This window comes from Egretta garzetta, unplaced genomic scaffold, assembly GCF_000687185.1.
Source record: "Egretta garzetta isolate BGI_Z169 unplaced genomic scaffold, ASM68718v1 scaffold56, whole genome shotgun sequence".
NCBI lineage: Eukaryota > Metazoa > Chordata > Aves > Pelecaniformes > Ardeidae > Egretta > Egretta garzetta.
Window position 1 is genome coordinate 203,006 of NW_009260182.1, and position 16,502 is coordinate 219,507.

General features: G+C 38.7%; 1 protein-coding gene across 1 annotated transcript in view; it reads right to left on the reverse strand.

Moving 5' to 3' along the window:
• NRG3 (neuregulin 3) overlaps positions 1–16,502 on the reverse strand; it is a 251,987-nt gene that overhangs the window by 4,028 nt on the left and 231,457 nt on the right. The window contains exons 7-8 of the mRNA XM_009641852.1: positions 10,494–10,621; positions 2,229–2,399 (exon numbers count right to left, since the gene is read on the reverse strand). Coding sequence (XP_009640147.1) covers positions 2,229–2,399; positions 10,494–10,621 — 299 coding nt within the window. The remainder of the gene's footprint in view (positions 1–2,228; positions 2,400–10,493; positions 10,622–16,502) is intronic.

Consider the following 16,502-nt stretch of genomic DNA (forward strand, 5'->3'; position numbering starts at 1 on the left):
AAGACGGAGGTGAAAAGAGAGGAGAAAGGAAGGAGTCTAACTTCTGCAGGGAGCAAGGGAACTTTTTGTTTGGGCTGGAAATCTAACGGGAATACCAACATTATGAAACTAGCAGATATTTAGATGGTAAAAAGACATCTGATTTGGGGGAAACCTCTTCCTAAGTTAGAAGAATTCCACATAAAGTAGAATTAGTGAATTACTTTTTATTTTTGTGCAGAGAGAAGTTGCGTACTTATATTTTGGTTGAAGAGATTGCTTCATTGCTGCAACACAAAACTTGCAAAAAGTTTTGTTACTCTATTAAAAGACTTGATTTTCATAAAACCCATAATCAGCAAAACATTATAATAAAACAAGATCAAAGAATTGCTTTTTTTTTCATGCCTAACATTGACTTTTAAAAAAATAATTTCCACAGGTACTAGTTGAAGACTTTTGATACCGTATTTGTGATATACATGGACTGCTGTCACAACTCCCCATGTTGATGCACTCAGAAGGCTCCTTCAGAGAATGGTTCCATCATTAGAGTTGTTATTAGGAAGGTCTAATTCTACAAAATCCTTAGTGCACAAAATATGGATGAAGTGCTTTAGTGGACTGAGGCCAGAAGGGGTCACCCTCTGGTCCAAATAGCAATCTTTTGCAGAACTGCAAATTTAAAATATAGGCCAGTACAAGATGATGCGTGTAATATCACACACAGATTTCCTAGAGAAGAGTAAATACAACTACCCAACAAGGCAGCTTTGCTGGTTTCTACCTCACTTCTGAACCTGGCTGCCGCACTCTCCAGAGCCCACATGGCCAGATACCACCACTGAAGAGGGAAGGCTGCTTGCCTGCCCCTCTTGGGAAGGGTTGCATTCCGAGTCACAATATTCATAAGGAATTACACACACATTATCATACAAATGAACAATAATATATTTACTGCAAGAAGTAATAAACAAGTTTTTCCTTAGAAGAAGCAAATAGTAACAATGAAAGAAGCACGAGACAAATTTAAGCTTTTTAAAAGAGTCACCAGACACCCAAACCTTTTGCCGCTTTGCTTTCTCCCTTCCCAGGTAAGCCCTGTTCTTGGTCTTTCTTTCTGCGGCCAACTTTGTTAGGTAGATTCAGCTACAAAACATTTAGTGAGCCAAATCCCCCTCCCAAAGGGTACCCCAGAGTGGGCAACCCTGCTGCAGGTTGGGAAGCATGGTGAGGGGGGCACGGTGGGAACGTGTGCCTGTGTGTGTGCCCACAGGTGCAACGACACACACGTGCGATGACGCTGGTTCTCAGTCAGCACTTGTGGTTGTCATTTCCCAGGAGGTCAGAGCGGACCGTGACAACAGGTCCTTTCTTCCCCGAGGTAAATTAAACACGTAGACCTCGGTTCTGAACTTCATAAAGCCAGTTCCAATACCAAAACGTACAGCTGCCTTCTCTCAGTGGAACTGTTCACTTCACCACACTCAGTTGTGACTTACATGTTTCTGAATGAAACTGGTGTTGTTTTATTCTATTCCACATATTGCTCCCAGTTTTACACATAATGTGTTTCTAGTGATTCTGGAGAGCCTCTGGAAATCTATAGGGATATGTAAATATTATGCAAAATATCTCAGCAATTGCAAAAGACTTCAAAGGCAGCTGTAGGTGCTCAGGAGCATTTCTGAAATTCAGACCTTATGTACAGCTGGAGCTCACATTCAATACCCTAATAAGCTGAATTAAAAAAGGAAAAATATTGGATCCTTTGTGCATTTTCAAAGACAAACCTGTGTGAAGTGATCGGTCTTCAGTCTACAGCAAACACACTTCACAATGTATATAGATTTATTTAAAAAACATGAAAGTTGGACTTCTGAATGATTTTCTCTTATTTGCCATGGGCTGATGGAAGAAAAAAATGCTATGCAAAAGTTACTAGAACTGCACATCATGGCACCACTAGAAAAACCATCGGTTGTGAAGAGTAACGTTGCCAATCACTTACAGTTTGTTCTTGTCACTCTTTCTACGTCCTTTGAAAGGCCTAAAAGGAGCAATCAGCCAAATAAAAACATATTACCTTCAAAGAGCCAGTGCACTGAAAACATTCTGCTTTCAGCACTATAAACCCTGGATCCACAGTACACTGCAACAACACTGGAAGGACTGTAATGGCAAAGCACATTAACCACGAAGCAGCAGCCACCGACAAACTGGCTCACTTCAGTTACGTTATTACTTACCCGTGACAAGGTATTGTGTCCTGGTCTGTGAGCCTTGACTCTTCTAGCTGTTGATATGCTGGTCCTGTAATTCCATTGAACCTACCCCGAGGTAAGGGAGGAGTCCTCCGAAAGGCATTTCTATGTAGCATCCCGCTTTTTTGTCCTGGGCTGCAGCATGAAGAGAGACTTCTAGGAACAACACCAAGAGCACAGTAAAAATTATCACAGCAGAAGTGTAAAATTCTGCAAAGTAAAGATTCAGGATTAATAACGCATGGATTACTGTTTTTATAAACTTTGCTGTGGTGGCCTATGAGGTCAGTAGAAATTCTCTATGGAAATATAGTACTATAATCCACAGTTAGCTGCTGTTTATGCTGTATTTAACACACCACCTCTCTCCTAGGAAGGCAAATGATTGCCTGGTATATTAAATGTTTTCTTGTACTTGATGAAGGATGTTTTTTTCCATGCTGCATACCATAATCCTGCTCTATAGAGTTGACTAGATGATCCTCAAGGTCCCTTCCGACCTATGACTCTATGATTCCTCACACAGTATAAATGAACAGCACAGCTCCATCATACCTACAGCTGAGCTCAAAACGAGTTCTTAGATTTAGAGCCCACTGTATTGCCTATCAGCCTACAGGGTCCTGCTTCCTGAGACAACAGCATTACACTGGGAAAAAATATAAGCAAAGAATATAAGTGAAGCTTATGAACTCCAGCTTGAAGAAATCACCTGTGACACAAGTTTTCTCCATGTTGAACAAGATTTCTTTTCTGTATTGTTTTATATACATTGCTTGTTTTCTTCTTTATACATAGACAAATACTGTGTGTTTCTTTATGTGATATAATACAAACTTGAATATGATAAAAACAAGTAGTAGTTTTCTACTTATTTCAGAAAATTGCTTTTGTAAACAACATTTTTGTACTGTTTCGGAAGGAGAATGGATTTTTTCCATTTCATGCAGGAATTAAAAAGTATCTAGCATCCATAGTTTGGGTATATTAACCATAAATTCAGCTGTTGCTAATGCAAAAATAAGGGAACACAGAATTAAGGCAAGACATAACCTATTTTTACTGTTAACAGGTCACAGTACTGCACGGCGTGCCTGGCTGTTAGTTTTCCAGCTACTCCTATTTCTCTTGACATTTCTGGGGCTCAGAAATGCATGTGTATTACCTAATATTCTGGCACATCCTTAATGATGTTTTAATATAGGTTTTGTAAATGCATTTTAAGAATCGTTATTTTCGGTTAAGTGAATAATTTCAACTTCTGATACAACTCAGCTATGCAAAAGACTTTCGATAAGTTTACTTCTCTTTTCCTATTCTAATGTGACTTAAAAGCATTCTGCATTTTATACCTAGCAGGAACTTTATTTACAGTTAGGGCCACATCTACTCCCAAAACAATTCCTTGCTTGGACCAAGTATGCTGGACGAGTTCTCTTGGAGTGTACATTTCCATTAAAACCAACCTTTTCTCCCCAAAGTCAAAACATCAGAAAGAAATTCAACAGTCTCTATCGTCCCGCTCAGGCTAGCAGTGTTCCAGCACGGTCTCTGCTCTGTTCTCTTCCATACTTTTACTTTCCTGGTGCTTTTTAATTGAAAAGATCAATAACTCATAGCAATAGCACTCCCTCAAGGATTTTCGATGCTTCCTTAAATAGATTTTTTCCTTAGCTATTAACGGGGCTGCGGAAAAACTTTTTTAAAAAAATGAAGTCCTGGCCTTTCAATTCTGAAGGCTGAGTTAAAGTTGTGAGTTACAGTTCATATTCTGTAAAATAACCCCCCCACACCACAAAACAATTGACAATTGCTGCGCAGGAGAGTCTGAGATTATTACAGCAGGGGATCTTAAAAGATGTAGCAGAATAAATAATTTGTGATGGATAATGAATTTCAGGGGGTTTTATTGATTGCAGTATATTCATCAATGTACTAGAAAAGCCAACAAACTGATTTACAGACTTTAGACTGATTGCAAATATTTGAAATCAGAAAGGCAGTGTTTAATTGAGGTTGGTTAGATGCCCTTGCGCATCTTCCTTGTTGGATGAGGTTGCCTGGGATTTTGTTGCACATGGTCTCCCATCTAATAACACGCACATGCAAATTCACAAACGCTCTGCATTTGAAGTAGATGTAATTGCAACACACAGAGGTGTAAGTGACACAATCGGTATAAACTGCAGCAAAGAGGCATACAAATGCCCTAGCTGTACTTCCTTCATCTTGCACTGAAACTCTCATTGCTACATCCAGCACGAGGTGCTCCGGGCTGCCCCAGGTGCGTGGGCTGGTTTGGTTGAAGGGATCTGGCAGATGCCAGCATCTTCCTGCAATCACAGCAGCTCCAGCACCGACAGAGCTTAAGCAACTCATTTGTTGCTAATGTGAGCTTCTTATGTTTCAACATTTCTGACAGAAAAACCGAAGGGGAAAATGAACAAAAATCATTTGTTGTCATGGACAAGAGAAATTCACTGAGAGGGACCGCAAAATATTTACAGACAGTGCAGCTGCAAGCTGCAGCATAACGCTCATTTCTTGAAGCACCAAAGACAAGATAGTCACAATTTTTGTTAGAAGTTCTCTGAAAAAGTAACTCCAGCGTAATAAAGTTTTTCCTTTTCCACAAAACTGCTATGAATGTCAGCGTACTCTTCTTCCAGAAATGTTAATACAGTCCCTCTTAGGCTTCTGCTCTACTGCTCACATGAAGTGGTCCTCTCTCTCTGAGGCAAACACCTTTGGATCTCCTCAGGGAATTTCTCCTCCTTTTGTCACCATTATGTTTTCTTCCTCCCTGTACTCCAGTCTAACTGGGTAAAAGAAACCAGCCCACATAACTGAGCTGTTCAATAAAAAACACCAATGAGGAAAGCTGTAGCAGATATGTCTTTAAAGTCTATTAATTAATTACCCCAGACTAACAAAAATCAGAATATGTTTGAACCGGTTCACAAGTAATGCATAAACTAGGGAGAAATATAGTTCTGATGAATTAATGGCTTGAAAGAAGTAGTTCAACCATCTCTAAAGTTAATTAAGAACTTGGGATTCATTGTTGCAAATTGTTTTGTGTGAAAATTTTCTTTAGGTTGAGCAACCGAGTAAAAACAAAGTCTGTCTCAGGAGGTGGAGCATTCTCTTCTCACGGCGCATACACAGCTCCCGAGTGCAGTTAACCGTGTTCATGAAGAGGAGAAGACTTGCAGTGAATTTACAGTAACTCTGGGAATCCTCTGTACTACTTTTTAGTCAGTTACTAAACAAAATTGATTATACATCAAATTATGAACACATTCAGAAGTAACTTTGTCAACAGGAACATGAAAAGAAGTAACAAGAGGATGGCAATTAAAGTGTTAAAACTTTAGCTGCGATCCCAACCCATCCCTTCTTTGCAACCCTACATAAATCCTTCACCACTACCTATATCATGTGGTCACCCTCCTGGTTCCACCAGACAGATACACACAATAGGAAAAGGGAACAGAGCATTCGAAAGTACCTCAGTGGCACTGAGTTTAACCATCTGCCATAACTTCATCATATAGTGTAGTGCACTGACCAACCTCCAGCCTAAAACTACAATGATAACCAGGCTACTACTCCAGAAAGTTGTTCTCTGTTGAAGACTTTGAGACTTCTTTTCCATTTAAAGTTATTTATGATGAGTATACATCTATTTGTCATACGTGCCACCACACTCCTTCATTTTAAATTGGTCTTTTACTTCTCGTTATGCTTCCTCTGGTCTATTTATAAGCAGCAGTCACATACTCTTTTCAGCCTTCTGAACTGAACTGAAGGCTGAAATGAGACAGACTCTCTAACACTTTCTGTGGAACACAGATTATTCGTTCCTCGTATTAGCTCATGAATGCAGTTTGAGTCCATAGCGACCAGGAGGCCATTTTAACCAGGTGAGGTAATAGTGGTGTATTCTCGTGCTATATTCAAACAAAGTGACAACAGTGTCTCATGAAGTGGTTTTAATGTTTCTGATTTCCTGATGAAAATGTCTTGATTAATACTTCCTCTCACTCCATTTATCTTTTGCACAGCTGCATCACTTTGTGACTTGGTTATCCTTTGACCGAGCAGTATATACTGAACCTTTTCTTGCTCATTTGTTTCTTAAATTTCGTTATTAGTTCCCAGATGCCTGACCTTGAAATTAGTACTGCTGAGCTTCAATCCACTTCTGTTATGCCACTCTTCAAAGCCATTAAATTCATTCTTTATATCTAGGTCCTTACCTGTACTGAGTCTATCTTTTAACTATTTTTTTCAGTATGTTCCAACTTTTTTGTGCCAAAGTCATGACCAGAAGCATTAAACAAAATTTGTTCCCAACATTGACTAATTCTTTGAGAGCTCCATTAGTGCTCCAGTGGTGAATGTCTTCATCCCAGCACTCACCTTCTCAATGTAACTCCTTACTCTCTCCCTTTTAACCACCTCTGTCTATCTGCATTACAGTTTTTCTGCCTCTCTCTATTTTCTCCCATTAAAGAGATTAGACACACGTGACAACAAATCAAACATTGACTGAGGCTGTGTAGAGATCTATCTCACCCCACCTACTCCAAATACAAAGACAGCCTTCAGTGCAGTGCTGCAGGAACTGCTGCTAGTAAACCTCATAATTTTTAGCCTTTTTTGCATCTACCCAAAGAATCTGCTTCCCCCACATTTGTCCTAAAGCCTTGACTAGTCTAATTCAACATAATAGGTCTTCAGTTCCTTCGATAAATTTTTCCTCTTCCTAAATATTTGACGTTTGCTATTCCATCATCACATGGTACAGCTCCCATTTTGACGGATTTTGCTAACAGACTTGAAATTTCATGAGCCAGTTCTCCTTCAAGAGTTCTTTGATCAAGATTAACCAACCAGCTTGACTTGAGGGCTTTGATTTCTGCATTTTACTTCCACTTTGACTGTAGTAATGTCTATTTTCATACACATGATTCTATTCCCATTCTACCTTCATCCTCAAATAATCATCCTACCTGAAAAATGAAATATTTTCATTCAGGATTGCCCTAATGGCTTCATATATTATTATCTGTCCCACCATCAGCTTTGCTTCTTCTTGTATAGTACTCCTTTATACAGGAAGAACAATTCATTGCTTTCAGTATTACCAGTAATTCTTAACTCTCAATGATTCCTGGAAATGCTCACTTCAAGCATGACTTCTTGCCCTCTGTGATACAGTTTGTTTCTTCCCCCCCCACCCCATTCATTTTAGGCATTCTTTTTACTAAAAGTCTCCAGAAAACTATGTTCTTTCCTTGGGAAAATATCAGATTCCTTATACTTTCTCCCTTTCAGGCTTCCTCTGCCTTTACATTCTTAGTTGCTTTAGTTTATCAATACTTGTTCTTTGAAATTCAACAGCCTTATTTACAGAATAATTTTAATTTACTCTTTCTTTTAATTTTTAAACTGAATCAATTATACTGGGAGCATAAAGAGTAAAATGCTTGCTAACTCAAAAAAAATGGTTTTACCATGGTTTTCATGGTGTTAAAAGTTCATTAAAATGCAAACACAAAATATTTAAAATTTTAGAGCAAGTTTATCCTATTTTGGCATTTTTGTATGACAATACAACTGCTCTAGGCTGAAAGCCTCCGTGTTTGGCTTTCATCATAGCATTCTCTGAAATGAATCCCTCTCAAATAAATGGTGACTGAATCAATGAATGAAAGTCAGGATGACAAATTACCAAGAAAACTGCTATTCAAAGGGATCACAACTCAATCCCATAATTAACAAAACTCTAATTTGTTTCTATCTGTTACAAATTAAGGCATTATGGGTTTTCTTCTTACTAAAATCAACAGAAAATTGGAGATGAATTTTTGAGCACACTGCATACTTTACAGGATGTTTACTGATTACACACATTTGTTACTTTCCAGTTCTGACAGTACTAACTTGTTTTACATATGCAAGCAGATGATGTAAAATTCTTCTACCGTAATAACAGTGCATAATACAGGTGAAATATTTTAGGAGTAAGATTCAGAGAAGATTCAAATTTTCAATTCAATCTCTGCAGTCATTTTTTGCATGACGCTGAGGTTGGCAGAGACAGAAAATGGCTATTATCTAGTAATCCGAGTGAAATAGCTAGGTGATCTCTGTCAGTCACATTTCAGCAACCCTACCTTGATAATCTTAATGCCAGGCCAAAATTGTATTGGCTTTAGGAACTGGAAACAGACAGCTCCTGATTTTAAGAAATAACCACCCATCATTAGTGCCCTTGAAAACACCAGCAGAGAAAACAGGTCTGGACGTGGAACAAAATATTTTCATAGTAAGCAGAAACAAAACAGTAATATAGGTTAACAGCAGCATAAAAGAGAGAACCTACAGAGCCACTGTAATTTTTCTGGGCTCATGTTAGATTTGGAATGGAATGAAGGGGTGTTTAGGACAAAATGTATCCAGTAAAAAAAAAGAAGTTTCCTCATTTGGCCACATCTGACCATTTGGCCACATTGAACACTATTTAGAAACTAAAGAAACCGAGTAAATTAGGAAGCTATCACATGGTGCATAAATTAAAGACAGCCTCATAAGCCTTAAATATTCAAATCTGTTGCATAAAGCAAAGAACTTGTATAATAAATTTTAAGTTCTAAAACTACAAAAAGAATTCTTTATAAATTAAGCTATTCATTCCACATCTTAAAACAGTCCTGAAGCAAAGACTCTTAAGATGATTGCTGGTTTTTGATTTTTTGTTAGTTTGGTTTTTTGTTTCTGGGAAAGAGAGATTTTGTGTGCAAAGGTGTTAAAATGAGCAATCTGGGATTCTGCTACACTATAAATTCAGTGTGGCTTATTCTGCAATTTCCTTATGGAAAACAAGGAGTCTAGAGATTCATTCAGCTTTAAAGTGACGTTCATAAACAGAGGAAACATTTTCAGTCTTTAATTTATTTCCATATATTTAATCTTAGGTAATGTCCTGGCACAGCACCTAAAACATTTCAAAGCTGAATATTGCAATGAAGTTATTAAAGGTAAGGGAAAGTCACTGTGTTTTTTCTAAACTTCACCTTTTGACTAAATGGAGATAAAATTCCCCCCAGAACTTCAGTGGAAGGCATTCTAGGTGACAGTTCATCTATGCTCTATCACAGTTCATCTATGCTCAGTACAATTATTAAGCATGTTTTGAAAATCTCTGTTTTATAAGGAATAAGCCCTAAGAAATGGATCTGACGTGGCAGTTGGCATTATTTTTTCATGCCAAATTAAAGGCTTAAGTAAGGTAAAAGTAGATAGGACCCAAACATCCCTTCCTGGCTCATACTCAGCACTTCGGTAGGTTAAGCAAATCATTCATTCCAAAGACAAGGAACGTGCAGCTGACTGGGGACTTAAAATGCATCAAATACTATAGAAGCTAGATCACAACCTCATGCACTTCTAGACTTGTTTTTTTTTTAAATAATTAAAAAAAATTATCCTTTTAAATAAGTCTTCCCCTCCAGATTATCTAGACAAAAAAAATATGAATTCATTTTTCTCAGCCTTTTTTCTCAGCATGCTCTGGAGCAGACGTTACCACTGCCATTCCACCAACACTATTGCTTATACCAGACACGAGTTTCGTTTCTAGTCCCATAATGAAGCATCTGCACTCTTTTTCATCCAAAAAGACTATAAGCAGAATTCTAATCCAAATGCCATCCAGTGACTTTCCTCTTTTTTTCCTCTTGGAAACAACCATCCAAACTTTTTAAAACTAGTTTTCAAAGGCCACCATGTGTTCATAAATAAGTCAGCATTCATTTCAAATATTATTTGTTTAAAGAAACAGTCAGAAAGGCTGGAAGTTTGCAACCATGTCTTTCTGCAGCAAATGTGTCATTAACTTCATGAACATTGATAAGGACAGTCTTGGTTTTAACGGTTTCTCAGCCTACAGTTGTTTCATTCACTGGTCTGCGTCTACAGCTGGGATGGTGTCTTTAAATGCTTCCTCTAGGACTTCTACAAAGCGTGGATAAAGTCGGTGAGCGTTGTTATTGCCTTTTCTGTCTGCAGCTAAGAAAATGTGTGGACATCTGCTTAACGAGCCGGCTGAGGCTCTGTTGGTACCATATCACTCAGCATCTCTCCTAGTCACAGCACGCAATAATCCTGCACCCGTATCACCGGTTCAACGACATCCCTCGGCAGCCGACCAAATCTCCCATCAGATAGCCATTTGCTTACCTGTGTTGCTTGGTGGGCTGGGTTCCTCTGTCGGGAGACAAGGCCTCTGGGAAGGACTGAGGGCCTGAAAAACTAGACTCCATAACTTTGTCCAGAATAGGCCGAGGATGCCTATCTGTTTTTGAATACTGTGGCATAGAGAATAAAATTAATTAATACACAAAAGGCAAAGTACATTGTTGATGCTATTCAATCAGAATCCATATCGGAGTAGGGTAAGAAGTGCTCTAATGCATTTTTAAATTAAAATTAGGCATTTCAAGTAATACATTCATTCACTATTGTTTACACAGTGGAAAGCACCGGTACTCATTATCCCCATTACCTTCTCCACATCAGAATGGTGATATCTGCATTAGTAGCAAAATTACTGACTGATCTGCCCACCATGATAGGGAACACTGATCCCTTTGAATAAAAGCCTGTTTTTGTGGCTGTCCATGCAGAGACTGAGATCATGAAACACATCTCGGAGGACGGCCAGCACCTTCTTGGGTCTTTTGGTGATTTCAGTCAAACACTGCTTTTATCAGCATGTGTAACTATGAAAACTAAACTGCAACAGCATTTGTATCCTCAGATAAGTGAGAAAAATATCTGAATCCTATCCGTAGAGCCAGATATCCCTTCTGAACAAGTCTGAAATTTTTGACCTGGGAGTATCTGTGCTAGTAAGAACAGTGTAAACATAATTCTTCTTGCGACAGTTGTAGGCATAGGGCAGTCTCTGGGCACATAGTGAGACACAAAGGTCTGTAAAGCAGACACTGGACATCAACAAGAACACATTTTCTTCTTCTTGCTTTGTGACTCAACTGGAAATTCAGCAAAAATTGTGTCTCTGATCCTGAATGGGGCCAGAAAGTCAAAGTATAAAAAAAGCTGCATTTTGGCTTAGAAGAAGAATAAATGTTGTTAGTGGTTACTGGGCAATATCTGAGAGACATGAGAGGTTAACCCACATTTCCACTCAGGTATGAAAAATACTGCACTTTGCAGATTTTTACATTGCCTTACAATGACCTGCACTAAAACTAATCGGTCTATTTTTCTTTAATAAATTTCTTTCTGTATTGGGTTTGTATTTTTATTACTTGATACCTAGATATCCGTGCTATCTTTACAATAAACTGGTATTGTGGAAGCTATTACATGATTAAATGTTTTAGAAAGAAAATACAAATTAAATTAATAATAATAATTTTTAAAAAATCACCATGGTAAAAAATGCCATGCTATGATACAAGAGCATAAACATTCATGGAAAGGATAATAAGATTTCTTTAAAGTACAGTTCTTTTTCATAATTATTTTGTTGTTTAACAAAGACCAATAACACCTTAAAAATACAGAATTATTTTCTGATTCTCACTTATTCTTATCTACATTTTCCCAGACTTCAGCAAAAGAAAAAAGGAAAGTCATCCAAGATTACTCTTTTAAAAAATGGGTTACGTGCAATTTTAGTCCATCTACTCAGACTTCTTATGACTGATTTCTATAGATAAAATATCAGATCTTCAAATTTCTCTCCCATGCTCTTTTCCCTCGTTCTGTTGTGTGAAATACCCACATGAACGGGGCCAAAATCACTGCTTACGCGTGTCTGAAGGCAAAGCTATGAGTGTGACAATATGCAAAGTGTTGCCGCATGCACGAAGTAAACATAACTGAAATAATAAGGAACATATTCCACTCTCATTTCTTTCAGTTACCATGATCTTAGTTGTCACTTGTAAATGTTGTAGATAAAATATTCAGACAGAAATATGATTTTTAAGGTACTCATGTCTGTGAAGGTTTTAAACTTTAATAGTTATCCTGCCAGCTGCAGAAATGAAACTGTCTTTTATTTCTGACCTGAATAAATCAATTTGAGCTGTGTAAAGTATGGGTTGTTAGTGCCAGGAAGCTATTTCTGTCCTTTTTTTGTGTTTGTCATGATACGAAATTGAAGGTCCGAATGGCTTATAAGACCATGAGTACGAAGTGACTCTTGAAGGGTAATTAGAGATAAGCTGCGCCTCCTGCTACATCCATGGTTGAGGTGGATATGGGCTGGAGTGACGGTGTTCAGAGTCTTTCCTCATCACAGCTGAGGAAAACCAGGACCCCCAGAAGCTGCTCCACTGCTGATTAGCAAACTATACTGAAGGTCCAACATCCAGCACCACCCAGGCACAGCCTGCAAATGAGATTTTTTTCCCCCTAACAGCACATTTCTTTTATGCCATTTTCAGACACACCACTTAGCGATTACCATAACAGCCATAACATTAAATACAATGAAAACGTGAATCATAATTTAAACTGAGGGTGTGAATATACAGAGACTTTGAACAATGTAACTGAACTTATTTGGATGTATCACATTATTCATGCATTTTCCTATGTTTAAACACTGTTGGGTTCATTCTCCTTTAGCTTAACCAGAAGAGCCACATCCCTTCTCTGTGATAATCTCTGGAGAAAACTTTTTTCAGATTTCTGTGAGGAGTTTACAGCAGCATCAGCTGGTGCCCCCAGAAGTATGGTATAGGATTACTCCCCATCCGCATCCTGGCAGAGCCCATCCCACTGCTTCCACCGCCCAGTTCTCACCTGGGCTGAGTTCTGTGGAGCCCTCCCACTGCTGCGAGCTGCTGAATACTCAGCCATGGTGGAGAATAAGCTGTGAAACACTTTCAAAGGACTGTTCCAGTAGGTTGAAAGCACCACTGAAAGCTTATCTGTATTATTTGGGGTTTTATGTTTTTATTGTCTTCTTGCGTAATTATTTGTGCTTGTTTGAGCAATTACTGAGAAACGCTGATGCATATGGCTAAATAAATTAAAGAATAATGATAGCGTTTAAAAATAAACCATTTTGAAAATTTTCAATTTTTCATGGTTTCATGGAGAAAATCATCTGTTGGCAATAAAATTCCACCCCCTGCTAGTTAATGCTAAGTGAATCTGCAACAGCAGCCTGGGCCAGGAGACAAGACATCAGCCTCTGACCCTGACCTTCTCTACGGCTGTGGGCACATAATTCCCCTGTTCCATGCCTTGTATTCTTTATTCTAAAATGTAGGATCCATGGGTAACAAATGCCACTCAAGTGCTACAGAATAACTTGCCACCCTTGTCCTAATGTTATGCGGAACAAAACACCCATCCCTCCCCCTGGCTTTTCTTAGCTCTTGCTCCTCAATGGTTTTCCCAAAATAGTAGTAATAAAAAGTCCAGAAACGCATGTGGTGGTGGAAGAGAGGTGATGCAGGGATCCCATTCCAAAAAGGACTGAGAAGGCAGAGGGGTCAGCTTTAAATTACATTCAGAGAGGGTGCCTCAAGGAGGTAAAGAGCCAGTGATTTTCCTGGATGGGCTGACCTTGCACAGAAGTCCGTCAGGTGGTATATTGTATTTAACATCCTTACAGCTGTTCCCATATGCTCTATAAGTTTTGTTGCCAACACTAGCTCTAGACAGAGGCCAGTAAATTCAAGTTTGTCTATTCTGGCAGTTCTTCCTAAGTAGTCATGCGATATAGAAATGGGAAATTTTCTCTTGATCTTAGCTGCTAAATCACATCGTAACTCAGGCAAAACTACACAGTTATCTTTTAAAAGATTTAAGTGCATCTGCTGCTCAGCATAAATTAATTGCATTTCTATCACAGTGACTAAAAAGAATTTATTTCCTGCTACTATCAACAAAAGGTAACAAGACACAAAAAGAGCATTTTTTCCCCTCGTTATAAGAGTATCAGAAACCTGGAGCTAGTGATTGCAAGCTATTAGAAAGAAGTGTAGTGGAAAGTGAAACCACACACTACAGCATGAAAAGCATATTAACCACCTCAGAGGGAAAGTGATGAGGAATTAATAGATCCACTTAGTACCGTGGGAGAAGGTATTAAAATCCACAAAGGTGAAAAAGGCCACTTTAAATAACCATGACAACTCTCAGAATCACTAAAGGAATGGCAAGGCTTCAGGTACTATTTTTTTTGTTGTTGTTATTGCACGACGTGTTTGTCAAGTTATGAGAATCTAAAGAAAACCTGTGTTCAAGGTGGAAATAGGAGCTAGTAATCAGGAGCAGGATTAAGACTCATGAAGACAGGTGAACTACAGAAAAAGAGGAGGAGAGCCACACCACCTCCTCTAGCCCCTCGCACGGGGTGTGAGGGGGCACAGGAAATTTGTCTGTCTAAGGGGGGCAGCTGACAATGACCATTTAATTCCTTTTGCCTATGTGGCCATCGGACCGTTTGCTGCAGTCTTGTGGAGCACATCCATTAAGTATCTCTTGAAGAGAATATAATCTCTTTGGGAAGGGGTAGGTAATACTAGGAAGTCCTAAGCTTCATGCGTTAGGTGAAATAAGTCTGAATCTCCTGTGTACCACAAAGATCCTGAATTAAAAACTGGCACATCTATCTCTTCCTGACTGAAGAATTATAGCAAGATTACCAGTGCATTAGCATCCAAATCCAACATGCTAGAAAACCTAGCAAGAAATGAAGTGTGTTGCTGCCAGAATATTTGGGAAAAGAAGTGGACTTGAAGGAGATTCAGGAGAAATAGTAGGACCCACGTGCAAACAGTTATTTATGGATCCTGCTTACAGTATACAGCGTTTTTCATCTAATATTTATCCCTAACAAAATAATGGAATCGATACCAAGAGAAATAGGCTCAGCACAGGTGAATGCAATTACAAGGTATGAGCAGCAGGGGTTCAGGAAGAATACGGCTGTCCTGACAAAAATCTAACCCTTTTTTTTTCACTTTACAGAATCACAGCTGAGCAGAGGAAGGAAATGGAGGAGATGTAATGCATCTGAGTGTGGGAAGGAGAAGCATATGATGCTTCAAAACATTGTCAACGCAAACAAAAAGCTTTGTTCCCTGCAATATAACAAACGACAGGGAAGCATCCATGTTTTAGCTTCAATGCCTAACTCTCCTTGCATTCTTCCTCAGCCTCAGGGCTTGCCAAGGGAGGTGCTGGGATGTGGCCATCCTTCCTTGCCTGTCTCTGCCCTGCTGATCAGAAAGGGCAAAACCCCCAAAGAGACTAATTTCTTAAATGAAGGGAGTTCCAAAAAGCCTACATTTTTCAGCTGGCCAACTCCATTTTTTTCTGAATATCCTGTTGCTTAACTTGAATATCCACATCTGAAAGAGCGATCCTGCCATATGGATGTTTAATGAACTTTGGGGGGAACGTCCAACACTTCAAATCCATTTCTTAAAACTGCCTTTTGAAATAAGGATTGCTGCAAGGTAACCCGTAGTCTAGGATGCAGCAGGAGAATTCAGATACGGATGGAGAGTGTTTTAAAAGCAAACATTCAGAGCTTTTAACCTTGCATATGGTTCTCATAATCACACTACTGTAAAGAAGCTTTAATTGGCATAGAGGTGGAATATCATGGGGACTGAGGTCTCAAGTCCTTTTCCTTCTCCAGTAATGCAAACAGCTGCAAGTATAATGAGTTAGGCTAGAATAAAATGCAAATTTGTAATTCATTTTAATACTTGGTTCAAAAATGAAACGTGTTTTTTTCTGTTAACAGCAATTTTGATACATGCACATGGCATGTATCAAACATTCAAAACTGGCTTTGAAAAATAAGTAACAAAAAATAATTCTTTTCCTAAAGTCCAGTGGAGGGTAAAAAGGGAAAAAAGGAATGATGATAAAAAGTACTTCACTGAGATTGGTCAAGCTCTTTACAGCCAGAAACCACTTGAAACGCTATCTGCTGTACCCTGGGTCTTGGGAAATAAATAAAACCTCTTTCTAGAGCAACATGGCATTGGGAAAGATCCACTCATCCTTTGCTAAATGTAGCAACATCTGAGTCAAAATGTGACGGCTCTTTCAGAGCCATTATTAGAATAGTCATCAGGAATAAGGAACCTTAGGCAACTATTCTCAGGTCTACACTAATATATACTTCTCTATAGAAGAAAAAAAGGAGGGTGAAAAACCTGAAGGCATCAGGTCTATTCAAAA